The sequence below is a fragment of the Cyphellophora attinorum genome (genome assembly GCF_001299255.1).
Source record: "Cyphellophora attinorum strain CBS 131958 chromosome Unknown Contig7, whole genome shotgun sequence".
Lineage (NCBI taxonomy): Eukaryota > Fungi > Ascomycota > Eurotiomycetes > Chaetothyriales > Cyphellophoraceae > Cyphellophora > Cyphellophora attinorum.
The window spans coordinates 153,394-179,544 of NW_017253235.1; the positions used below are offsets into that span (position 1 = coordinate 153,394).

General features: G+C 53.6%; 7 protein-coding genes across 7 annotated transcripts; 4 read left to right on the forward strand and 3 right to left on the reverse strand.

Annotated features, from left to right (window-relative positions):
- Nucleotides 1-20: 20 nt before the first annotated feature.
- On the forward strand, nucleotides 21-2,494 carry AB675_9518 (uncharacterized protein; the record flags this gene model as incomplete). Its single annotated transcript, XM_018150059.1, has 2 exons — nucleotides 21-1,534; nucleotides 1,747-2,494. 2 exons carry the CDS (start codon nucleotides 21-23, stop codon nucleotides 2,492-2,494), a joined length of 2,262 nt encoding a protein of 753 aa, XP_018002271.1.
- A 468-nt stretch (nucleotides 2,495-2,962) lies between these two features.
- AB675_9519 (26S proteasome non-ATPase regulatory subunit 9) lies at nucleotides 2,963-3,721 on the forward strand (the record flags this gene model as incomplete). The annotated part of the gene is made up of 1 exon (XM_018150060.1): nucleotides 2,963-3,721. One exon carries the CDS (start codon nucleotides 2,963-2,965, stop codon nucleotides 3,719-3,721), a length of 759 nt encoding a protein of 252 aa, XP_018002535.1.
- Nucleotides 3,722-5,185: 1,464 nt separating this feature from the next.
- On the forward strand, nucleotides 5,186-6,035 carry AB675_9520 (GTP-binding nuclear protein GSP1/Ran; the record flags this gene model as incomplete). The annotated part of the gene is made up of 4 exons (XM_018150062.1): nucleotides 5,186-5,251; nucleotides 5,349-5,441; nucleotides 5,491-5,644; nucleotides 5,698-6,035. 4 exons carry the CDS (start codon nucleotides 5,186-5,188, stop codon nucleotides 6,033-6,035), a joined length of 651 nt encoding a protein of 216 aa, XP_018002262.1.
- An 865-nt stretch (nucleotides 6,036-6,900) lies between these two features.
- On the reverse strand, nucleotides 6,901-8,838 carry AB675_9521 (Platelet-activating factor acetylhydrolase-like protein; the record flags this gene model as incomplete). The annotated part of the gene is made up of 1 exon (XM_018150063.1): nucleotides 6,901-8,838. The coding sequence occupies one exon, from the start codon at nucleotides 8,836-8,838 to the stop codon at nucleotides 6,901-6,903; it is 1,938 nt and encodes a 645-aa protein (XP_018002433.1).
- A 1,678-nt stretch (nucleotides 8,839-10,516) lies between these two features.
- On the reverse strand, nucleotides 10,517-12,550 carry AB675_9522 (uncharacterized protein; the record flags this gene model as incomplete). The annotated part of the gene is made up of 1 exon (XM_018150064.1): nucleotides 10,517-12,550. The coding sequence occupies one exon, from the start codon at nucleotides 12,548-12,550 to the stop codon at nucleotides 10,517-10,519; it is 2,034 nt and encodes a 677-aa protein (XP_018002371.1).
- Nucleotides 12,551-13,374: 824 nt separating this feature from the next.
- AB675_9523 (uncharacterized protein) lies at nucleotides 13,375-14,733 on the reverse strand (the record flags this gene model as incomplete). Its single annotated transcript, XM_018150065.1, has 4 exons — nucleotides 13,375-13,415; nucleotides 13,469-14,298; nucleotides 14,351-14,565; nucleotides 14,614-14,733. The coding sequence occupies 4 exons, from the start codon at nucleotides 14,731-14,733 to the stop codon at nucleotides 13,375-13,377; spliced, it is 1,206 nt and encodes a 401-aa protein (XP_018002555.1).
- A 4,023-nt stretch (nucleotides 14,734-18,756) lies between these two features.
- On the forward strand, nucleotides 18,757-25,209 carry AB675_9524 (Calcium-channel protein cch1; the record flags this gene model as incomplete). The annotated part of the gene is made up of 3 exons (XM_018150066.1): nucleotides 18,757-19,417; nucleotides 19,600-24,233; nucleotides 24,283-25,209. 3 exons carry the CDS (start codon nucleotides 18,757-18,759, stop codon nucleotides 25,207-25,209), a joined length of 6,222 nt encoding a protein of 2,073 aa, XP_018002532.1.
- Between the last annotated feature and the right edge of the window lie 942 nt (nucleotides 25,210-26,151).

Consider the following 26,151-nt stretch of genomic DNA (forward strand, 5'->3'; position numbering starts at 1 on the left):
TGGGCCAACATTTTGTATGGATGGCATCTCTACCACCACAGAATGGCGCCGCTGCCAACGGCGGTAACGATGACGAACCTCCCAAAAAGAAGCTCAAGACGCATACCGAATCGGCCGAGCAGTACAGCGATGCTGTCAGACATAAGATGGCGCAGACAGCGCGAACAGGCCAGGCCTGTGATCGTTGTAAGGAGAGAAAGATGAAATGTGACAAAGATCCTGAATGCTGTGGGCCATGCAGACAGAAGGGCTTGGACTGTCTCAGCACTGATAGAGTCACTGGTCAGTCGCGACGACGAGGCGATGAAGGAGAAATGCGACGACTGCGCGAAGAACTAGACCAATACAGGGCACGGTACGGTCCTTTGAACGCGCACGCCTCACCGCGAAAGTACACTGTGGACGTCCCTCCGAGACCACAGGGAGCCCGCCAGAACGACACAAAGCGGTCTCCTCGCACAGGACCATTGCGCAAAGGACCCATGAATATGACCGTGGTAGATCTGGCAGATGGCGAGACGATCGACGTGGCAGACTTTGACTGTGAGTCGATGCGAGAACCAGCGCCAGATGAAATCCTCTTCAATGCGTCCGGAACATCCATTAAGAATACGATCATCGGCTTCCAGGAAATCGGTCGTTTTGCCCTACCGTCGAAGGAAGCCGCCTTAGAGAACACCAATTTCATCATGGAGATCATGGTGCAATACTTTCCAGTCGTTCATCGTCCGAGTTTCCAGGCTTTGGTGGCCCGATTGTTCGATAAGCCTGACACAATTAGCATGGCCGAGCGGGTTCAGGTATACATGGTTCTCGCTATCTTCCATCAGCAAGTCGCTGTCCGGAACGAAGAAAAGGCGGCGGAAAACTACGAGAAGAGTCACCAATTTCTACATTATGCCCTCGGTCAATGGAGGCATTTGTACGTCGACGAAACCCTGGAAGCCATGCAAGCCTTGGCACTTATCATCTTGTACATGCGGAACCTACCAAAACCTGGCATTGGCTGGAAGCTGGGCAAGCAGGTACTGTTCCGCGCCACCGACCTGCAGTACCACCGCAATCCGGACGAGATCGAGCTGCCAAAGCATGAGCAGAACGCTCTCGCGAAAGAGCTCCGCATGCGCATTTACAATGCGTTGTTGGTTTTTTGCATGAGTACGGTCTGCCGATTTGGACAGCCAGCAGATTGGCAGGCTAGTGCATGGCAACTGCCAATAGACCTGGAGGTTGTCTTACCTGTCGAAACACTGGATGGTGAGATCTCGGTTGATGGCCTGGCTGCTGTACGTAGCGGTCAATGCGATTTCCACCCAGCACGGCATCTGACTATGCAAGTTCCGCTACTTCTGGAACTGTACAACCGCATTCTAGCTGTTCGTCTTCCTGCACAAGAGTATCTGGAAGCTGTGAACTCGCTGAACGGCAAAATTGAAGCCTGGCGGCGCGACTGGGACAAGGCTATGGAGAGACAGGGTGAGAAGCACATCAACCTCGACGTTGCATCTCTCTTGATGGAGCAGTGGACAGCAGAGTACCAAATGATGCTCTATCATCCATCGTGCTGCACATCCGATGATCAGCAAATCCGGGACAAGCACCTACAGATTTGTCATGCGGCAGCAAAAAGATTGCTTAATTGTTTTGTTACCTTACACCAGAGATACAAAGGTGTTGACTATACCTGGCATTGTATCGGACCCTTCACGATGGCATTTGGCCTCACGCTGGCTACTACCGGCGAAGACTTGGTCAAGGCTTCACAGAACACTTCCAAGAGATGTGCAAGGAGCTCAATGCGTGGGACCGTGTGTGGCAGGCGGCGGATAAAGGTCTCAAGTCTGGAAAGCACTTGCGGGACAATTTGTCGCCACGAGCACAGCGTCTGGAGACGGAGCATCGACAGGTCATGGCCAGATTTTCGAACCCGACTACCGAAACGTTTGCGAGCGTGAACGGCACGCCACAGACCTCACACCGCGCGTCGTTGCCGGGGGTCCAACAGGAGCCTACACCTAGCCCTCAATCCGTGCAGCATGGGCAGATTGCTGGCCGTCCTGCCAGTATGCCGTCGACGTACAACACTGTCCCGTCGGCGATCCCTACCCCAATGGTCATGACACCACCGCAAAGCAACGGATCTGCTTACGCTCTCCCGTACACACCAGCATCAGCCGGACAGAATTACACCGCCTACCCGCAGCAAGCCTCCATACCTGCTCCAGGTCATACTCAGGCGATGACTCAACAGCACCTACAGCCATCGTTCCCACAGCAGATACCCACATCAATGGCCACAATCCTGAACGGCCCGCAAGCTAGCTATCAAGGTTACGACACGGCTCTTGCTGCGCCTACCACAACAACTGATGGAACCATGATCGATTTCGTGCCGTTGATGCCAGAACAGTACTATTTCCACCCTGACGGAACTATGGCGTGGCCTCAGATCTCGATGCCTCCAAGAACCCAGCCAGCACAACAGCTACGATAGTGTGATAGTGTGCTCGGATGGCTTCTGTGGATGTATTAATTGTGGGCACACGGGACCATCAGCACCGTGAGATATTTCTACACAGGGTTTACTCATCCATAGATAATGTCGAGAGGAATACCCAACAGAGGCCTCCTCATAAGAAAGTTGTCCATTCGACTTGCTGAGACCGGCTTTGATTTCGCTATCAGCACCATTTCACTGAAAGTGCTCCTCGTTCGCATCTACACCATTGGCAGTCGTCGTCGTAGGGTTCCAGTGCTTCACTTCGTTGAGGTGGTCACGTGCAGCAAGAAAGTCGCCCCGCCCCCCACAACTCACCCCGCAACAGGCCGCGACTGCTTGCGCGATCGTGACTGACAACCTTGGAAAACATTTCTCGACCTCGCGACTGATTCATTCTATCGTCACGCCTGCCTCCTCCCACATCACCTGCTCGTTCCATCTACATCGATCTGGAGAAATATCATGGGCCGCCCCATGAACCTCAACATGCAATCAGACGATAACCTCTCCTCGATACACGTCCCCTCCGGCCCAACCTCAACTTCTTACAACGCCGCCTCGTTAGACAACCTATCCCTCCACCAACTGATCACTCGAAAGGACAACCTCGAAGCCGAGCTCAAAGCCCTAGGCTCCGTCCTTGACAGCCATGGCGTCAACATGCAGACGCCGCTGATCGACGCGGACGGATTCCCCCGAGCAGACATCGATGTGCCGCAAATACGCGTCACACGTGCGCGAATCATCGAGATGCGGAACGACTGGAAAGCACTCATGAGCCGGATCGAGAAAGGCCTACACGAACATCACGCGGAGCTGCAAAAGGGTGGTGTGAATGGCACGACGGCGAGCGCGGAGGAAGAGGCTGCACCGGCCACGAATACACAATTACCAGTCCGAACTCAAGACACACCAGCAAGCGAAGTTCCCGATGTCCCCTTCGCGAAAGTACGCTCAGTCGAGCCAGGCAGCCCCGCGAACGAAGCTGGCCTCAAACCAGGCGACAAGATCAGGAGGTTTGGGCGCGCGATATGGTCGAATCACGAGGGTTTGAGAGTGGTAGGGGAGGTGGTACAGGGGAGTACAGGACGGCCGATACCGGTGCGTGTGGTTCGGGAGGTGCTTGGTGGTGCTGGGGAGCTGGATATGGAGCTGAGATTGACGCCACGGCAGGGGTGGGGTGGGAGGGGAAGTTTGGGGTGTCATATTGTGCCGATCTGAGGATGGAGCCGCCCGCCGTGGACGGTAGGCACTGATGGTGGTCGTCCGCGGTCTATGCGCTACTCGAGGAGATCTAACTGACATTCGAGACTTACAAGATGGTCTTCGCCCCACGAGATAGCAACGGCTGCTATCATGGTGTGGCAAATTCGCTTGGCCAGCAGCATTCGCTCCAGCGCTGTGCGAAAGAGAAGAAAGAAGTCGAGGGCATGGCCACCTACTTATACCTCTGCAACGAAGTGGAGAACCCGAAGCCACGACGCCAGTGACTGGCGACAAGGCAATTCACCATTCTCTGCATGACTCAGGAGTCCGCTGCTGCCTGTTGCTGTTCGAGTGAAGTGGCGGCCCGAAGTGAAGCACCTGGCGATGGGTGCGAGAATGAGTTCAGGGTAAGGGTAGTCGAAGGCAGCATATTGTGCTGCAAGGAGCTATCCGTGGAGCAGTATCATCAACCAGCGGCGATGGACCAGGGCGAGAAGATATCGATTGTGGTGGCACAGTGTCGAAGAACAATACCATCTAGCAACCGACTTCAACGTCCACGCACGATTCATGCATTCTTCTGCTTCGTCGATGAGTGCCTGCTGTCTTCGAGGTCTCGGCACGAGCGTGGGTTGAGCGTCACTTGATGGAGATACTTCATGATAGAAGTTGCAGCCGGGGCATGCGCTGGGCTCTCAACTCGTTGGATCTTTTAAGATTAGTAAGGTTGGGATGAGCCTCACTTTGAGCCTCACTAGCAGGGTGAATCGTGGAGAAGGATGATAGCAAATTTGTCTGGCCATGGAGGGTGACGGAGGTCGCTGTTGCCGCAAGGTGACGTGAGTCGTCGGATTGGCAGGCGTGAGAGAAACCTCATTTGAGCGGCAGGTCGTAGGACCGATATCTTGAAGGTTTGCTAGTCAGGGAGGGCGTTGTAGGTATGATGTGTCGTTCTACTCGAGTCGGTGTTGCTGAATGACCGTCACTCGAGCGTCAAGATTGAGCGTCAATGAGTAGGAAATTGGTACCAAAAAATAATCGTGGAAACCGTGCCAGGGAGGCCGCTGTAGGCATGATTTATCTCGCCGATCGAATCGTGAAACCTCGGATGAGCGTTATTTCAGAGTCACTTTGTGGCAACAGATTCGTGATGGAAGCGGATCAGGGCGGCCGCTGTATGGAATGTTGAATGGCAGTCTTGCAATCAGGCAACAGTCACGTGATATGATACCCAATGCCAAGCCTCTGATTTTTGCCGGACCCGCTTGCCATCTCTCAATGATTGTTGATATGAAAGCCTAGTACTGCTGCCTCTTCCCCATCTACCATCCCTCCTCCACTTGAGTACTCTCTCATCCACCTCGCCAACTCTTCAGTAGTTGCGCATTCGTTCTACGCCGATCTCCGCCATCTGTAACGACTGCCGACGCACTCCTCGAAGCAAGGCATCCCCCACCGCCTCTTCCACAGGCAAACACAATGGCGGAGACCCAGGGTCCCCCAACCTTCAAGCTCGTCTTGGTCGGTGATGGCGGCACAGGCAAGGTAAGCTCACGATCACATGGTGCTACGACAGCGCAGCGGCGCGCTCGTTGAGTCGATGGGTAGGGTTGCAGACAGATCAAAGCTAACAGCGTCGCAGACCACATTCGTCAAGCGCCATCTGACGGGAGAGTTCGAAAAGAAGTACATCGCTACCCTCGGTGTCGAGGTTCACCCTCTCGGCTTCACCACCGTACGTCCACTTACCCCTACGAGACCTTTACGAAGCTAATACCTGCCAGAACCTTGGCCAGATTCAGTTCGATGTATGGGATACCGCCGGTCAAGAGAAGTTTGGTGGTCTCCGAGATGGCTACTACATCAACGGCCAGTGCGGCATCATCATGTTTGATGTTACGTCGAGAATCACATACAAGAACGTCCCCAACTGGCATCGTACGTCTTCTCCAGCCACCCCATCGCAAGATGCCCCACTAACAAACACATAGGCGATCTGGTTCGTGTCTGCGAGAACATCCCCATCGTCCTCTGCGGCAACAAAGTCGACGTCAAGGAGCGGAAGGTCAAGGCCAAGACCATCACATTCCACCGCAAGAAGAACCTGCAATACTACGATATCTCCGCCAAGTCCAACTACAACTTCGAGAAGCCTTTCCTCTGGCTCGCTCGCAAGCTGGTCGGTAACGCACAACTCGAGTTCGTCGCTGCTCCCGCTCTGGCGCCTCCTGAGGTTCAGGTCAACCCGGAGCTAATGGAGCAGTACAAGAAGGAGATGGACGATGCTTCCGCTATGCCCTTGCCAGACGAGGATGATGCGGATCTGTAGATTGTCAACAACGGACGAAATGTCAAATTGCGCCGTAGAGGCCGCCCTGGGGGCGCATACGCAGGATTTGACTGAACATGCATCGTGGCACACGAAGGCCTACCTGGGGCTAAAGCAGACTTAGAGAGATATCCATATGGTCCTGATCGAGATCAGACGAATGAAAGCATTATCAGCGGCTACCTCAGCTACCACAGCGCCCTCCCCAGCTGGAAAGTTCTGGGTCCGGATTCCCTACGAAGTGACAATCCAGTGAGACTCATCTAAAACCCACTGACTGGATCAGTGAGGAGCGGTCGATCCTTCAGCGCCCTCCCTGACCCAAGCAGGTAGGTCAGGGTGCTACGGCACTCCCGCTCAAACCGTATCTGTTGCTGCTTTTGACCCAAGCCGTCCCCTGTGACTTCCGTAGGTAGCAATAGATCTCAGTTGTGCCGTCATCCGGTCTACCGGGAGCCCTCAGTTATGGGTGCCACTTACCAAAAGACAATATCTGGCCGCATTCAATGACGAAGACTCTGATGTGACAGAACAGCATCAGGCGTGTCGCGCTGGAGGCCTCACTGAGCGCCCATGGTCTCCATACTCAGAGATTGTACTCGTGTCTATGCGTGCGGACGCTCTAGGTCTACCTTATATATGCACGTGCAGCCCTCTTTTCGATCATCGCTTGTTACATCAATCCCCGCCCACTCTCGCTCGCTGGTGCATATGCTTTCCCGCTGCATTAACACCCACATCCAGCACGATCAGGTTCGAGCTTATAAAATCCCAAAACCAATCCAGATCCGCCCGCCCAGCACTCCCGCTTATGCAAACGCCGTGCTTGCCCTTCCACCCAAACAAACAATCCAAGAACAACAACCTATCGCGAAGGCGAGTAATGCGCAACAACAGGAACATCCAACTCCTTCCACCTCGCCAACCCAGGTTCTTGCAAGATACTGTCCTGCCTCATCTCCTCAAATCTTGCCTCCGTCTCCTCGTCCTCAGTGCCAGTCACTTTCTCCCCTTGCACTTCTTGGCCGCGCAGCCACGAAAACCACCCATGACTTTTGCTTCCTGCGCTTTTGTCACTGGTCGTTCCTTGAGGGAAGGGACGGTCGACTCTTTCGATGCCTGTTATTCCAGCGTTTCGGATGGATTGGGCGACGGCGCGGACGTTGAGATTCATTGTGCCCACGGGGTCGGCGGCTTTCATGAGCAGGCGGGTGAGGGTTGGGAAGAGGGGGCCGAAGTCGGACTGGCTGAGATGGGCGGATTGGGGGATGTGGTAGAGTTTTGCTGGGGGATCGGATGTAGCCGAGTCAGGAGAGGACACTGAGGCTGCAGTTGCCTTGGGTGCCGGCTTGGCGGTAAGTGAGGGTGAGAGAGATGTTGTGCTGCTCGTCGGTGAGTCCTCTGGTGAGTCCGCCTCATCGTGTGCGCATGCCGAAGAGAGTGACGAAGAAGGCGATACGGAAGCAGACCGATCCACCGGCTCTGCTGCGGACAGCGACTCCTCAAGCGGCAAGCTCGCAGGCGGCAAAATATCTGCGTCCAACTCCGCAGCTCCCTCGCCATCGCTGTCCTCCACGTGCTTGTTAGGTGGTGTGGCGAGCTTCGGCGTCCTCGACGCGGTCGTGTCTTCTAGCTTCGGCATCTTTGGGCTACGTGGCGCCGACTGGCGCGCGATCTCCTCTGTTGCGGCGAGCGGGTTGGCGGCCATGAGGATGCGCGTGCGGTTTAGCATCTCGGTCCAGTTGTAGAATTCAGTGGACATTATGCTGATTGTGGTCGGGCGTCGTGTCGAAGACTGAACATGCGACTTGCTGGTGTCATGGCATGGCATAGGCCGCTCCCAAAGCCATTGTATCGAGGGAGCGCGGAAGGGCATCGTCCAGACGTCGAGGAGTGTTACGGGGGATGTTGGAGTGATCTGCTTGATGAGATCGCTGTTGGCGCGCGGGACGAAGAGAGGTTGCCAATCTGGGTCGTGCTCGTGTTCTGTGCTTTTGAGGTCGGGGAGGAAGTCGTTGTAGTAGATTGATTTGATGAATTGGGTAATGGTGCATGCGCCGAAGGAATGTCCTGCCCAGGTGATGCGGCCGGGCCGGAAGTCCATCGTCGATGAGAAGGCTGGTCCGGTCGGTTTCTCGTTCGCCAAAGCGTAGTTCTGCAGCTTTTCTCCGCCGTTGATCCTGCCCAGTGTAGTGAAGAGAAGATCCAGCTCCCACATCCGCGTCTTCATCTGCGCATTGCGCGCCCGGAACACCTCAGGAGTGTTCGTATGCGGATACTTCCGGTAGTCGACATGTGACGCGACCTTATCATCCGCCCCGCGCTGCATAGTGATCGGACAGCTCCCATCACGGTGCTCGATCGCCGCAACAATCATCCCACAGCTCGCCATCGACCCGCAGAAGCTCGAGTACGTGTTGCAATTCCCCGCCAGGCCATGTGAGAAGATCATGAGTGGGAACGGCCGCTTCCTGGAGATCAGTGGCGCGTTAGGAATAGCTGGTATGGTGATGTATGACAACAGCGACAGCATTGGGTTGACGATCTTCGACCATCCGAGTGACGCGCCAAGGAAGTTGCCAAACGCCTCTGTCCATTGTCGCTGTGGCGCTGGGACCCAGGGTATTTTTTGGCCTGTGTAGGGTGTGCTGGTAGGGTAGAAGAGGCGGAACTTGAGTGTCGTGATTGTTGGGTCTGGTGGGCCTGTTTGGGTGTCTATCTCTGATATGGGGATTTCATATTCGGTTGTGCCGACAGTGTAGGGGCCTGAAAATCTGGGGACCGACGGTCGAATTGACCACATGGTGAACGGGACTTTTGGTGGCAGCTTAGGCTGACGGATTGTGGTTGACAGTGGGGAGAAGGACGAACAAAAACCTCGCTATGCGGACGCGCTGAATTCTATCGATGCTACTGGTGGTACAAGGAAAATCTACAATCAGAGGAAGTGAAGGCAAGGAACGACTCTTGTGAAGCTTCACATGTCGTCGACAAACGCCACATGGTCTCGTGCTGTTTCGCCTGTTCCTTTATTGTGGAGTACGTTTCTCTCAGTCGGGATCTCCGATTCGCCCGGAATGACGCATGGGAAAATCTTGCTTTTTGCATCGAGATATTTTTTGCGCTCATCGGTCACATCCGAGGCCAGACATCGAGATTGTGCATGCATAAACGAGACCATAAGCTAGTCAATGCACGCGGGAGTCGAAGAACAGTGCGGCAGGCATCACACGGACGCATCATATATGTGTGAGTACTCGAAACAGACCATCGTTGAATTCAAGTTGGGTACGCATACAGCAGAACACTTGAGGAAGCCGCAACTTCGGTCTGCATCTCCATTCGCAATACCTTGCGCACTTTCGGCCACGACCCTGCCAATGTCCGTGCAACCAACCATATGAGGAATGAGCCGTCGTTGCTCAACATCATCCATGTGTTTGATGCCCCTGACCCGTACGCACAAAGAACCGGACACCGATCCCAGGTAGCGTCTGTGCCCTGACTGAATTGCCCATCGGCGCCTTGTCAAAGACCCGAGATTCGACTCCAAAGCTATGACACAAATATTCGCAGAGCCCTATCTCGGAAAGCTGCATGTTAGGACCTTAAAAGGGCACGGGAGATACCCAGAGACACGGATGCGCGGAGGTCAAGGAATGTGGTCAGGGAGTATTGAGACTCTTGACAGGCACGTAAAGCTGCAGACATGACTGTACCCATCGAGCTGCGGAATGGCTTGCCAGTGCTTCGACGCGATCGTTGCTGAATCGTGTCACCTTCTTAGGTCGGCGTGAAGTAACGGTTGTTGATCGAGCATGCAGGGAGGGTGCCGACTTGCAAAAACCGTTGGTTGAAGGTATCGCCGTGGAAGTCGGGTCTTACTCATTAATGTAACACCAGAGGGCTAGCCTACTGAGTTTGACAACTCTGATCCGGCTTCGGAACTGGCTTGCGAATCTGCTGGAGGCTCGGCTTGGGGTCCAAGTTGAGAGCCGGCCTAGGATGAAAATTAGGCATTTGCCTGGCAGCCGGCTTAGAGACTGGTTTCGGAGTCGGCTTAGCTACTGGCTTGGGATCCAACTTGGGAATCGGCTTGGGAGCCATTTGAGGGTTTGACGTGGGCTTTGGATTGGGGGCCCTTTGAGGATTTGACGTGGGTCTTGGCTTGGGGACTATTTGAGGATTCGACACGGGTCTTGGCTTCGGAACCATTTGAGGATTAGATACGGGTCTTGGCTTGGGGACCAGCGGAGGATCTGAACTGAGCGTTTGTTTAGGGAGCAGCCGAGGGTCCGTCCTGGGCGTTGGCTTAGGAACTAACTGAGGGTTTGACGTGGGTCTTAGTCTAGGAACCAGCTGAGGATCCGAACTGAGCGTTGGTTTGGGGACCAGCTGAGGATCCGGCCGGGGTGTTGGTTTGGGAACTAATTGAGGATTTGACCTGGGCTTTGGCTTGAGCGCTAAGTTAGAATTGGGCTTTACAATCGGTTGCGCGACCACGGCTTCGCCGAGCGGTACGTACAACTGGTTGTCGTGAGGTAGGTGATCGGTCGAGTAGGCTCTGTGACTTGTGATTTGGTTTGAGCTTGACTTGGTCGCTCAAGCTTGGGACATGGCGCTGACACCGGAGGAGGCGCATAAAACCATTCTAGTAACGGTGGGGAGACAGCCTTCGAATTCCCACTCGAGAGAGCCTCGAGTCGCTCATATACGAGCGTTTCCCCAGGATCGGAAAATTGCTCTGCACCTGCGGGTCGCTGCCATTGGCCTGACAACAGCGCTCGCAGCACTTCATCACCATAAGCATACAGGAGCACCTGGTGAGCTTTGCAACGCAAAACCAATTCCTCACCATCATTGCTGCCGCCCTGTCTAGTCGTCTTGATCTCTAGGCCATGCCGCCGGGCCAGCTCTTCCGCGTGGTCTCTACGATCGTTTCCGATATGGCGGTCCTTCCACTTCTCCCAGAGTCTATTGTCTAATGTTAGCCATCTCGCTGTCGTCCTGACTGCGGCAACATATAACTCGAAAGCCATAGGCCAAGCGACTGATATTCCCCTGCTGATCAGCTCCGTTATTGCTGGCACATTATCCGACCAGATTGGTGTCAAGAGAAGCTGGAGTCGGACCGAAAAGTTCTGGTTGATATCTGCAACGATGGTGCGATCCAGAGCAATGAGGCGCGGAATCCAGCCAACCCCGGTGCGGTATCTGGCCACAAACTCCAAGTTCGAGTCGTTCTGAGCTATTCTAAGAGTAGCCCAAGATCGTTCCGATAGCTCACAAAGTGCCTTCACCGTATCTTGATCCAGCTTTGCCTTCACATCTGCTCCACAGCTTGCAAGATACTCAACAACATCGAACTCATATGGCCTCTCGTTGGTGGCCAGAGCGGCGTATTGCACTATCGCTTTGCTGTACTCAGGACGATGGTTGTAAGTCGCCAGGATTCTCAGCACTGCGATGTGTTCCTTGCTGCAGTCAGGCTTTGTACTCAATATCTTGTGTACATTGGCTCTAGCGTCAAATTTTACTCTTTGTCGGAGCAAGCGCTCGCAGTCAGCTGCGCTATGGTGCCAAATAGCTTCTAGCAATTCCTCCTCACGGCCCTTGGGACTGTTCGACGCTGTTTGCGCCACTTCATTTGCTCGAGTGGGTGGGGGGTCCACGGAGATTATGTGATGCCCGGTTGTAGGTCTGATCCTGGATTGGCTTCCGATATGCGCTGATGCTGAATCATCAGGGTCTTGCACTTCATTTGGGGCGCAGATAGTGTCGGCATTGCTTTCAAAGCTTTTGACTTCATCGGAAGGATGGTCGGCATCCGGCGCATCTCCTGATGCGCCGAGCACACTTTCGGTGTATGTAAAGGTCTCCTCAAGAAATCGTTGCAGCATGGGTGGTTCACTTGGTCGGTCACTTGACAGTGCCGCCAGCTGTTTGCGTAGCTTTTCAACTTCTTGTCTGAGTTTCGAAGCATCTTCTCTGATCGATCCTGTATCTTCTTTGATGAGGGTTGTAGTTTCTCTCAACATGCCCGTGTCATCCTTGATTTGTGCCGTTGTCGTGATGATAGCCATGTCCAGCACGATATCCAAAGTTGTCTTGTGTGCCTCAAGGCGTCCTCGCAGGCTAGTGACCTGATCCCGATCTTTGAAGGACCACTTGATCTTTCCTACAAAGGTAGGCGACGAAGAAGCGATATTGTTGCTCTGGGATGGGTCGTGGTACGACTGTTTCGTTTGAATTATATTTGCCATCTCTCTCACAATTATGTCACAGTGGTACAGCATTGTGATCAACTGCTTCTGGTGAGATTCCGGAAACGGAAACTGCTCGTCCTTGAGTGTCTCGACACAGAGCTTCAGTGATTGAAGCTCACGGAGGAACCCATCGATGTCCTTCCGAGCCTCGCGAGCTTTCGAAACGAAACTCGTGAGTTCCTTCGAGATGTTAACGATGGATCCTAACAGTCCGAAGCAGGATGTGACGATTGTGAGTGGCTCAGGCATGTTGCTGTAAGGCCGTGAAAGTTAAAGACAGTCAGTGCATCGATGCTGCGTGAACAACTCACCGAGGGCAGAATCGTGCCCGCGAGGCCAGAGAAAGAAGAGTGAACGCATCGAAGCAGACAGACAGCGGGGTCTGCCTTGCGGTTCGCGGCGCATCGTATTGCAGGGCGCTAGACGGGCTCAACCATCCAGGTGACAGATCCAGTGACCAATGGCAGCGCAAAGGTTTAGAATGAAGCCAAGTGTTCCATGGTGTTCTTCAATGTCGACCTGCAGTGGACACTGCATGTCGAAACCAGGTACAATGGCGATTCCAGAGTTCTAAGATGCCTTTCGACAAGGCAAACACAACGCATTGCGATGATCGTCAAAGCGCGGGCGCGGCCTGCTTATCGACCTCCTGTGTTCAGAGGTGATGCTGCGTACAGATCGAAGCGCATATTCAATGCAGAGGGAAGCACGCGATGAACATTGTTAATAACAAGAAAAATTGCGATCAAGAGGAGTCAGGCAAACGAACTCCGTCCTCAAGGCAAGCACGCCAAGCTGGGTGCTCCATCGTAGCTGCCTTCTAGGGTCTTCCGGAGCACATTGCTAGTGAACAAGTTCAAATGCATCAGAATGCTCCTCAGCGACTGAAAGCAGCATGAACACTACGGAAGTCTTCGATACAAACACTTTGATTATACGCCCCATCTATGGGAAGGCGATTTCGCCATGGTCATTCCTATCAACCATTGGGGTATCTTATGTAAATATATCATCCAAAGCTGCATGCAGAATGCTCCTTATTCCAACTGCTACTTCTCACCTCCGCTCTTCACTCACAACACACTGAAGTCGACTGCTGCTGCAGGAGGTTGGACTGAGAACAGTGTTAGCTAAGCACCGATACAATTGGTAGAGTGGACAGCATACCTTCAAGAATAGCAGGACCCATAAGAATAGCATCCGCCGCCAGCTTGTTATCCGTAATCTCCTTGTTCGTGATGAAAACATACGATTGACCCATGATGCCAGCTGGCACGGAGGCCGAAGCAGACTGGCCTGAAATGGTGGCTTGCGTGCTGGTGACCGACAGGCCGGAAACGAAAGTGACGAATGATCCTGCTGGAATCTCGGACTCGCCCTTGAATGAGATCTGCTGACCTTGGGATGCGAAGGGGCAGGGTTGAGCTGCGGTGACCTTGCCGCCGTTGCCAGCAGCAGGCGGCGATGGAGGTGAAGGAGGAGCAGCAGCAGGGGGTGCTGGTGGAGCAGCTGCGGCGTTGTTCACCTTGGTGGGATCGATCAGGCCAACGAGGCCGGTCTGAATGTGTATGCTGCGCTTGTTCTTTGCGCTGTGGGTGGATGCGGCTGCGGGAGGAGCAACACCGCTGGAGTGGACAGCGGGTGACACCGTGCCAGCGGGAGCCGGAGGTGCAGCTCCAGCAGCAGGGCAGCTAGAAGTATCGACTGATAGCTTCGGGTTCGCCTTGAACGGCAATGGTGCGTTGCCTGCTGGGCATTCGGTGATGAATGCAGAAGCAAGGGTGAAGACCGAATTGGCATCGAGAGGGGTGCCGAGGTCATTAGCAGCAGGTACGAGTCCAATTGGTGCTCGCTGTTGTGAGGTGTGCAGTGCTTCCACGACGAGAATAGCCCCAGCTGTGGTGAGGATGTCCTTGTTCTGGAGTAATGGTGCTCCTCCAAGATAGGCGGATGTGCCGACGCCTTCTAATATTGTTGAAAGAGTGACGAATGAATTACTGCTTGCAATTAGTCTGGACCTCCGGCTGGAAGAGATGGTGGTGCACGAACATGTCGGTTATGCCGAAGTTGTATTTGCAGGCTTGCACTGGCGTGGCACCAGCAGCAGTGAGAGCACCTGACAGGAGCTGTACGTGCTTCTCTTCGTCTTGCACGATGAAGAGCATGTTGTTGAAGAAGTGTGCGTCAAAGCCTGCTGCTTCGAACGCGTCTTGGTCAAATTTCTGGAGTGCTTCCTTGTAGAAGACGTTCTCAAGATGTTCAAGCTGTCGCGTATGTCAGACGTGCATGCACTAGGGTATCGGCGGGCCTACCGTCAACGCAAACTGCAATATATCAAGATCCAAGTTCTGTTGACGCTTGGACATGCCGACTGGCACGGCACTGCCGACACCGGCCAGGAGTGGCAAAAGAGTGAGTGGTGAGACCTTCATATTGACCAAAGAGCGGAAGCAGTTCGAAGTAGTAAAGATCGTATATTAATAGCCCCGTTACCTGAACTGAGGACGTCGAAGTGAAAGAGTGGAGGTTCAGCAGTTGGATTAGAAGAGAATGCAAGGCTCAGCCTGTGGTGGTGGCAACAACAATAGATCGCTAGGTGAGTACATATTATATATGAAGTTTGTCTCTGGGTAGTGCAGATCCGTGCTCCACGGAACGGCAGATGGGAGAGTGAGATGGCTGATACCTCGCTATTGGGGTTGGTGTTTCATGACATGAGTTGCCGATTCCGACTTCAGTCTGTATCACAGTGGCGCACCGTTGAGTTAGATGTCTTCTGGCGAACGGTTCTTTCTTTTCACTCAACGGCGTCGCATGACCTGATAACGGAAGTGCATCCAGTGGTAGCATCTTACCAACTGTACACATCGACTTGGATCTCTTAAGCATGAAAAGCGCAATGACTTTGTGCGCTGGACAGCGGAAGTGCAGGGACCGCTGTGCTACCGCTGATCGCATTAGAGGTAGGGTTTCCTACGAACCCCTAGCGGATGACGCTTGAGGACCTACCCTGGTTCTCTATCAAATTTAGGGTAGCAGTAGAGGCTCTGGAGCTGCACAGGTGTTTGGAAGAGATCGGATTGTGCTCAGGCCGAGATCTGAGCAACGGCGTTGCAGAAACACTAGTGGAAGAATGTCGATTGTATACGAAGTAGGTGAAGCACTTCAGGAGTCCAATTCATTCGCCGGTCCGGCTTGGAGCCGAAGATGATGTCCACACGGAGGCAGGTTTCACTGCGCTGATTGGTACGGGGGCATCTCGACCCCTAAAGATTGCTTGCTTTTCGCGTGAATGTGTTTTGCTAGAGCCCTTCGCGCCGAGGTCGCCCGGTGCGCGTCGAGGTTCTTGAGACACCTACAGAATCATGATCATGGAATTGTTCTTGGCTGTGTTCCTTAAATCTGACCGCCGCCTCTTCGAGGATCAGTGCAGCGTGCCAAGATCGCATAAGACTCGGACTGTTCAAGAGGTGTCTGCTGGGTCATCCAGAGGTCTGGAGAAACAAACAAGCATTGTCCCTTCATGGCGGAAGCGTTGTTGGTCAACAAGTTCGAGACTCGCGAGTCGCGACTTCCACACGTATCCACGCCAAGCGCTGCACGAGCTTCCCCGCCATCCTCATTTTGCGCCTATGATCATCCACTTCCATGCTTTTCGCGTTCTATACCGCGTACAAGTCGTGGTATAGTCCCGATGCTCACAGCGACTTCTCTGAGATCAACAAATCTGGTTGGATGCGATTGTCTGCAGATGAATGCAACAGCAACCATGATTGCCCTGCATCAAGTTCTCCCTTCTATGCTGGCCCATGGTAGGTTTACAAGGCCGTTTCCGCTTCAATGTGATCTCGATTCAATTTTCTTTTCCAGATCTCTCCTCAGGCTACCAAGCTGACAGCACAGTAATCTCGATCGCTGTGTTAAGTCCTTGTGAAGAACTTGGTGTTGAGTTTGGCATACAGCAGGCCTGTGACTCAGATATTGTCCGAAAACCGTGAACTGTTCGCCGGCAGCGATTGCCAGCGGGGGTGCTCACAATCGTTCGCAGGGATACGCATGCAGGTTTCTTGTTCATGGCTGCCGGAGCATTCAGCAAATGTTGGGCCACAGATCTGATCCGAGATTGTTGCCTGACATACCTGGGTAACGCAGACCTCGGAACATTGCGCCTCGTCAACCACGATTTTGCCAACGACGTAGCGCCAACGCTCTTCCGCCACATAAGCGTGGACTTCAATACGCATACCTTCTCTCGAAATGCTCGGCTGATTGCGCTGGAACGAGTTGGCCACCATACAAGGAGCTTTCGGTTCTCCTTGGCTCATACTGCCGCAACCTTTCTACCGCCTCTTATTGCTCCAGACACTCTCGAAGAGCTCAACTTCGTGTACGAGCCCCACACTGTCACGTCACGACCTGTGTCAGCTTCATCGTCTGGCTCGTCGTCTTCATATTCGAGTTCATCGCGGTACGGTTGCTGGGACGTGGAAGACCTGCTTATCAAGCATTATCCGCCAATCTTCCATGCAGCCACGAACATTCCAGCGTTCTGTCGTGCCTTGAGAGCACTGCCACACCTTCGCGAAATTTTAGTCTCTTGTCCTGGCCAGGAACCTGCCCATCGATACCGCAGAGATGCGGTGGACTTTGCTTTGATATCTCTACGGGTCGCTATCGAGCAGGCTAACCCTGTGTCACTTGAGACGCTCAGTCTACATCCGATCCATCCTGGAGGAGCCTTCTCTTTGCGGCCCCAGGCAAGCTTTGGCTCGTCGCCCGCATCGACCAGGGTATGGCGCCGGATCAAGAAAGTTATGATCGGCATGACCAGCTTCGAATACGGCCACGACGCGCCGGCAGATCATCTCAAGATTCTACACACCTACCTGGAGTCATTTCCAGCCATTGAGGAGCTCGACTTCGAATGGCTCGGCCAGAAAGGGCCGTGTCCTCTCTCATTGGATGCAGAGCCGTGTATGTACAAGCTGCCCTCACTGTCGAGCCTGAACAGCTGTGAAAAGCTGCCTGTACTGCCTTCGTGGAAGCCGTTACGTTTCCGACGACTGCGAAGGATGTGCGTGCGCAATGCAGCCATGGATGCGAGCCAAGCGGCGGCTTTTGTGAGATCCCATCGGAAGGTGCTTGATGAGTTCGACTTCGATGATTGCTCTCTGCGAAGCGGCACGTGGGATGATGCACTGGCGCCGCTTTACCACATGGACAGATCTGCTCGCCACAAGCAGGTCACCCAAGAGGTGGTTGAAGTGCCATTGATTCTGAGTCCGATAGAGGCAAAGCGTGAGGTGGAATGCATCCTTACCAATATGTGGACAGATGTACATGTGCAGAGTCGAGGCTCTCATACTCTTCGGCAGTTGGGATCAAGAACGAAGGCTGTAGTGCCGATGAACTTGAAACGTTTGCTGAAGAGCGCGAGGCTTGGCTGGCATTTGTGATGCTGAAACACAAGTCATACATCCGGTTCTCGCCCGAATCAGATATGACTGAACATGGCGACGATGGGATATATGTAGTATCTCCGTCTTCCTTGCCTGGCTACTGCTACCAGACAAGACTGAATACATTCTTTTGCAAAGTGCTGTATCCCGTAAGCGAATTGTGTACCTTGATGCGTGTCTAAGTCAGTTATGAGAGGCCCTCCTTCGATTCGTGCTGGATATGGGGCCGGATTTCTGCGTACGAGGTATGCCGGGCCTGTAACTAGCCCTGATTACTGTGAGCATCCCTCGCACAGCCAGGTACACCAAAAGAAAGACATTGATGTCGTTGTGTACAGCACAGCCACGGCGCTGGAGGCAAACCTTGAAGCCCCTTTCGTAGGGCTTGATTGCAGTGAGGTCTTTGAGACGTCAAACGTGTACCTGCCATGGTCGTGATGGTCGCTTCGAGAAGAAGCTGTACGCGTCGGGACAAGATAGCATCTGCATAACTGGGAAACGCGGTGTAGTGTTGATAAAAGGAGTGCTGTCGAGGTACCACAGTGATCGTGCCTGAAATCCGCCACGTCCCGCCCTCCATTCCGCGCGGCCTCCCGGAGATTTTTAGTGTAGAGTGCTCAGGCACCGCCGCGTACATCGTTCAGCATATGCCGGTCTTACAACATTTTGTAGACAGCAAATCATTCTTGCGCTGACACACACACTCTCTCTCTTTCCAGCAAGCGTTCAATGGTTCAATAGTACTCTCGTTAATCCACTCTTCCACGTCCAGCACCAATCAATCAGCCGGCTTTGTGCATTCCATATTCTATTCCCAACGACTAGACGACCCTTTCCACGATTTACGATCGCAGCCACGGCGCACGACTCTGATAGCGATTCATTCGATCCACACAACGCCCCTTGGAGAGCACGCAGGGTCGGCATGAACACGGCAGCGATGGCATAGGATAATGTCGCAGCGGGCATCAAGATCTCAACGGATCTGCGGTCGCCATGGCCGACGGTCATGATCGCACCCCTCCAAGACACCGTGTACCACAGTCAATACCTCTCAGAAATCTCTCGCGCCCTCCCGACGACGAGTCCCATGGTGGGCACAAGCCTCGTCACAGCCGTGGTCGCTCGATCTTGAGCGGGCTTAATCCTACGTCCGACTACGCCAGGCTAGAGGAAGATGACTCGCCTGTGGGCGGTCTCAGTCCGTCGCGCGGTGCGCGTGACTTCGACGACCGGCCCAGCTCTGGCGAGATTACTCCTCTTGATGATCTAGGAGGGTTTGCAGCCGCCTCTGTGGGCCTGTCTCTCGGCCCCCCTGCACTCGGTGGACTGCGACCCAGCACTCCGCCCTCGGGCTTGAGACGGCCGACTATCACGACTACAGGTGCCGACGAGGACAATGAACAACCCTTCTCACCACCTGACACAGACACCACACCTCTGACGACCGACAGTCGACGACGGATCGGCTCTCGTTCTCTAGATCACACAAACAGTGGGCAGCGGCATGACAGACAAAACAAGAGATCAAGTGTACACTGGGTCGATGGCGCAGCCTCACTTACTCCGGAGAGAGGTAGAACGTCTCGTCTCGGCGACGATCTACCGTCATTGGATACTGGTGGAGGCGTTGCCCGGAAGATGAGCTCTAGTAGCGGTATCAGCAGGCTCGAAGTCTCCTCCGCCGAGGCCAGGTCGCGTTCACGATCTCGATCTCCCTCAATATCGCCTTCTCCCATGCTCGAGCCAATTCGATATTTCGCGAGATGTCACAGCGTGTGGTCAATCTGAGCAACGAGACTGATGTCGTCGAACGGAGCATCCGGAGGCGATCAACAGTGAAGCGATCACGGAGCAATACAGTGGCCGCAGGCTCAGGCGATGGCGTTGAGGCAGATGTTGAATCTGCAGTACATGGAACAAGCCCTCTAGAGAAGACACCTTCCGCGGAGGTCTTGCCGCCACCTCCTCCACCCACGATCTACGAGAACCCGCTTCGAGGTAAATCGTTTGGCATCTTTGGTCCTGAGAATGGCCTCCGCAAAGCACTGTGCGAGCTACTCATCCATCCTCTTACAGAGCCAATCATTCTGGTCTTGATCGTCATTCAGACTGTCATGCTAGCCGTGAACGCGGCCGCGGATGCGGTCTACCACCAGTCGAGGGGCGACGCATGGGGCACGTCGAAGTTTGACTATGGCATTCTTGGTCTCTTCATCATTTACACGATCGAAGCCGTAGCAAGGAGCATCGTGTCCAATTTTCTGATGAATCCGTACGAGTACAGCACACTAGACAGATCTTTGGGCTTCCGCAAAGCTGTCGTGGACAAAGCGCAAGGCTTATTTGCGCCTCACACGAAGCAAGCTCCGAAAGCGCCTGTACAGCCAACCGAGCAAGTCTTCCAGCCTTCGATCGTGCGTACCTTTACGGGTCTGCCAGAGGTCAAAGCCATTGGCCCAGGGCACTCAAAGCACAAGCAGCGATTACGTCTCGCCCGTCGTGCTTTTCTCCGACATTCATTCAACAGACTAGACCTCATAGCGGTGGTCTCGTACTGGATTTCGTTGTCTATGCAGCTCTCTGGGTACGAAGCTCGAGAGCATGTCTACATCTTCAATATGCTGAGCTCGTTACGTATCCTGCGCCTACTCGGCCTCACCGCTGGCACGTCCATCATCTTGAGAAGTCTGAAGAAAGCAGCACCTCTGCTCGTGCATGTTGCATTCCTGATCAGCTTCTTCTGGCTCATCTTTGGCATCGTTGGTGTTCAGAGCTTTAAGTCGAGCTTTCGACGCACCTGCGTATGGGTCGGCGATGACGGCTCTGGCCAGAATTACACGCAGAACCTTGCGCCAGAGAACATTCAATTCTGCGGTGGGTACCTCAATGCAACGACAGCTGCCGAGATGCCATGGCTGAAAAGCGACGGCTCGAATGGCACGTCCCATCCCAAAGGCTTCATCTGCCCCATCGGCTCACTGTGCGTGGAAAACTTCGAAGGTCCATACAATGGCACAATCGGCTTCGACAACATCTACCACTCTCTGGAGATGGCTTTTGTGATTATGAGCTCGAACACCTTCTCTGACTTGATGTACTACCTGACCGACTCGGATTACCTTTCGGCCTCGCTCTACTTCATGGCAGGCATCGTCGTGTTGAGTTTCTGGCTTGTTGGCCTACTCATCGCAGTGATCACATCGTCGTTCCAGATCATTCGCGAGGAAAGCAAGAGAAGTGCTTTTGATGCCACCCCTATGGACGAGCCAGTCATAGATGAGGAGAACGCACCCCGGGTCTCTCAGCTAAAGAAGCTATACGACAAGACGCATCTGTTCTGGATCGCCGTGATCACCTTCGACCTCGTGGTACAGTCGCTGCGCAGTGCAAGCATGGGCCCATCGCGAGAGCACTTCATCATGAATACAGAAACGGCCGTGACCTTTCTGCTGGTTGTAGAGATCATTATACGATTTGCCTCGGACTGGAGGCATTTCTTCAGCAGCAAACGCAACTGGACCGATCTGTTCCTGGCTGTCGTCACGCTTGTCATGCAGATTCCGCCCATACGCAACTCCGGCCAGGTCTATGCTTGGATGTCGGCATTCCAGATTGCACGTATCTATCGCGTGGTCCTGGCCGTGAGAGTGACGAGGGAGCTGCTTATGATCGTTTTCGGCAACACTGGTGGTCTCTTCAATCTCATCATATTCGTCTTCCTCTTCACGTTTCTCGCAGCCATTTTGGGATCGCAGCTTTTCAGAGGCGACATACCTGCAGAAGACGCGGGTGGCAACAATATTCTGGTTGAATTCTTCGATATCTGGAACTCTTTCATTGGCATGTACCAGATCTTCTCCAGCGAGAACTGGACAGAGCCGCTATACAATGTGCAGCAATTCAACAAAATGTACATGACTGGTTGGCTCGGAGCGATGTTCTTCGTCCTTTGGTTTATTATTGCCAACTTCATCATCTTGAATATGTTTATTGCTGTCATACAGGAAAGTTTCGATGTCTCTGAGGATGAAAAGCGCTTACAGCAAGTCAAAGCATTTTTGAAGCAGAAAGAAGTGACTGGATCATCAAATGCCAATCTGTCGCTGTCGTCGATCTTCAAAATGGGACGCGATTCCATGCGGCACCGCGATGCCCTGCAGTATGGCTCGGCTGCTGTAGAGCAGCTGCTGAAAGAGGCGGTCGTGAAGGACTTTCTGGACGAAAGAGATGAGCCTGACCCGCTGTCGAGACGGCCAACCTCGATGCACTTGTCGAGCATCCCAACTGTTGGGGCCAACGTGAAGCCGGGAATGTTCTCCAAATACTGGGGCAAGCTACTCGGCCGATCGAACCACGAGCCAAACCCATTCTACAGCAGTACATCTACTGATCGAGCCAATGAGGAGTTTGATCCTCGTTCGGTAGCGCAGCAGCTCGTGGCCAACGCAGACCAAAGAAGACGAGCTCAGCGGCAATACCTCATCAAGCACCCCAAGTACAATGTGTCGCTCTTCATCTTCGGACCGCGCAACCCCATCCGACGAGCATGCCAATTTGTTGTCGGTCCTGGACGTGGTGAGGAGCGAATCGAAGGTGTTGCGCCATACAAGCCGGTCTGGTATGGAGTCGGAGCGTTCACGTATGCTTGCATCGTCGCCATGGTCGTCCTTGCCTGCATCACCACACCACTGTATCAACGAACATACTGGGAGACACACCCTCGAAGCATTACCAACTGGTTCGTGTGGCCAGATCTCGGGTTTGCCGTCATCTTCACTGCGGAGGCTATTATCAAAGTCATTGCTGATGGCTTCCTCTTCACGCCTCACGCATATTACCGGACCGTTTGGGGTGTCATTGATGCTGTAGTGGTAATCACCCTCTGGATCAACGTCTTGACAACCATCTTCCAGGATGATGGCGTTTCTCGTGCAGTTGGTGCCTTCAAGGCCTTGCGAGCCTTGCGACTGCTCAATATCAGCGACACCGCTCGAAGAACATTCCATTCAGTCATTGTTGGTGGCTACAAGGTGTTGGCGGCGGCGTTCGTGACTATGAGTCTCTTGGTGCCTTTCGCCATCCTCGGTCTGAATTTGTTCAATGGCAAGATGGATCTCTGCAATGATCAATCATTTAGCGGCAATCTCACGAACTGCATCGGCGAATTCAACTCCACGCCATTCAATTGGCCTGTTCTTGCTCCACGGCAGGTTGCGAACCCATACTACGACTTCGATGACTTTGGAAGTTCGCTCTTTGTGCTCTTTCAGATCGCCTCTCAGGAAGGTTGGACAGACGTCATGGGCTCTGCTATGAGCATCACAGGCAAAGGTCTGCAGTACGAGTACTTCGCCTCTCAAGGCAATGCGGTCTACTTCATCGTGTTCAACTTGCTTGGCGCTGTCTTTGTGCTGACGCTTTTCATCTCCGTCTTCATGCGCAATTACACTGAGCAGACTGGTGTGGCTTTCCTGACCGCCGAACAGCGATCTTGGCTCGAGCTGCGGAAGTTGCTGAAGCAAATCTCACCAACAAAGAGATCTGTTGGCGAAAACAGCAAAGGCCTGCGACGCGTGTGCTACAACTTGTCGATTAAGAAACGCGGGAAGTGGCAGCGCTTCATTACGAGTCTACTGCTGCTGCATCTCTGCATCCTTCTGGTTGAGTTCTATCCTGAGCCTGCCTGGTGGGATCAGACCCGAGAGTACATTTTCCTCGTCTTCACCCTGATCCTTGTGGCCAACATCGTCATCAGAATCATCGGCCTATCCTGGACGCGCTTCCGCCGCAGCACGTGGGATCTGTACTCTCTCGTCTCTGTCACCGGCTGTCTTGCTACATCAATAATGCGTGTCATCACCGAGGACATACGCGAGATTGACATGTTGCATAAGCTGTTCATGGTCTCTCTTGTGTTCCTCCTCATACCGCGGAACAATCAGCTGGACCAGCTGTTGAAGACCGCGGCAGCATCTTTTCCACTCATAGCCAATCTCCTGGCTACCTGGTTCGTGCTCTTCCTGGTGTACGCTATCGCCTTCACGCAGACGTTCAGCTTGACGAGGTTCGGCAGCACCACGACCACCAACATCAACTTCCGTGATGTTCCCAAAGCTCTCATTTTGCTTTTCCGATGCAGTATCGGCGAAGGATGGAATCAAGTAATGGAAGATTTCGCGACTATCGAGCCACCATACTGTGTCCAGGACGATGACTTCTACAATTCAGATTGCGGCAGTGCGTCTTGGGCGCGAGCTCTATTTGTCTCGTGGAACATCATCAGCATGTACATCTTCGTGTCGTTGTTCGTGTCGCTCATCTTCGAGAGCTTCTCCTATGTGTACCAGCGAAGCAGCGGATTACAGGTCATCACACGTGACGAGATTCGGCGCTTTAAGCAAGCTTGGGCGGAATTTGACCCTCGGGGGCGTGGTTATATTCCCAAGGAGAAGTTCCCTCGTTTACTCGGGGTAGGTCAAATACTCTATCTGAGACTCTCGACCGTGCTAACATCAGCAGGAACTTTCTGGCGTCTTCCAGATGCGAATCTACGACGGCGACTTCACGATCCGCGCCCTCATGGAAGACTGCAGAGTCGAACCAGGGGATATACACAAACGAAGGCGTGTCGTTGATGGGATCGATCTCGATCTACTCAACGCCCGCCTCAGCCACATTCCACTTGAGGACATCCGTATGAAGAAGCAACAGATGGAAGTATTCTACCAAGAAGTCATGCTCTCCGCAGATCCAGATCTAGGCATCAACTTCACATCCACACTTATGATCCTGGCGCACTACAACATCATCGAAGACTCGCGCAGCCTGCGACTCGAAGAATTTCTACGGCGAAGAGCACGACTCCAGCGTGTCCATGAGTCAATACGGCGCAACATCGTGGTCGGTTTCTTCGACACGATGTTCTGGTCACGCCGCTTCCGCGAGGCTATCGCGCACAAACGCAACTCTCGCATGGGTGCGCCGCCTTCGATGCCGGTGCCTGAGATTATCGTGGACGAGATGGAGGACGGCAGCTCCGCTACGGAACCGACAGACTTCCTGCACCCGTCCAGTGCGGCGCGGCCTACATCGCCCATGACTTCGCCTCGCCTGCCTCGCATCGACACAAGCATGGCATCAGCCTGGGCGAGAGACTCACCCAGCAGAAGCAGCTTCGACATATTCCCGACTGGTGATCGAATCAGTCCTGTTCGCGAGAACAGGCCGCGCTTACACAGCGTCGATACATCTTATTCGGGCGGCGTGGAGGGGCGAACTTCGCCTGCCCGAACGCCGCCGCGGACGCCGACAACAACGGGCGGCACACCCAGTCATTCGAGAAACAATAGCAATGTGGGTGATGCGGGTGTAATGGAGAGTTTCGACAACTCGGCTTGGGGGGAGAGTATTAGGCGAGGATTGACTAGGAAGAGATCTCAGAAATGATTTAGATGCGTGTGGTCTGAAAGAGGCGACGTGCCCCACGGGGAGGGCTTCGATTGCTGCGACGGTGTTTTGGATTGGGTGCATTGGGTGCATTTACGGGCGGTGTTCAAGGGTTCGACATCGACTACACAGTTGTCTAGGGAGGCCTTTGAGGGTAGACGTATCTTGCTTTACTGCATAGCGACGGAGTTTTTCCGACAGTTGACGATGGAGGTGTGTGATAGTCATTGGCGATTACGACTGCAAGATGGGAGGGAATCGATTCAAGAAGCGAGCATGTAGATGAATGATGTTTGCAAAATTAACTCGCCTGTTCTTGCACACTACTAGACCTGCGTTGGAGGCTTGGTTGTCGACGGTACAGTCTCCCGGGCGTGACGCTATAGGCCGTCCGGGAAGTTCTGCAGCGGAGTCGTGTTATATCGCTCCGAGCTTTCGACTCAGATCTGTGCTTTGTTGTATAGGCTTGGACGCCGACCCCAGGACTCAAATGAGCAACTCTTGGTTCATGTTCGACACAACGTAGGCCGGATCCCTCGGTATGCCGTCGCGGGAAATGTGGGAAGTTCGCGGGATATCACGGAATTTCCGAAACTTTGACTCTGGCGCTGGCGAGGTCTGTTAGAATTCAGCCCAGATTGGCCGGTCGGAAGCATATGATCGCGGCTTGAGTCGGCATAACGCCTGGCTTTTGAGCTGATGTTGATGGCAGATCAGGGCATTGAACGGCGTTTGGGTTCTGTTGCGAGCCTGTTGGCGAAAGGTAGTAAGTTGGTAGGCTTCGCCCACGTTCGTTCTTCACAGCTGTCTTGATACGAGATTCTCCATTGTCTTGCTTACGACGCAGTCTTTGCCTTCTAAGGTGGTGACAATCTCTGGCAACACGAGTCAGACGGCGCTTTCTCAACATAACGAGCGATCGAGCCGGCGGCAGAGAAGGCT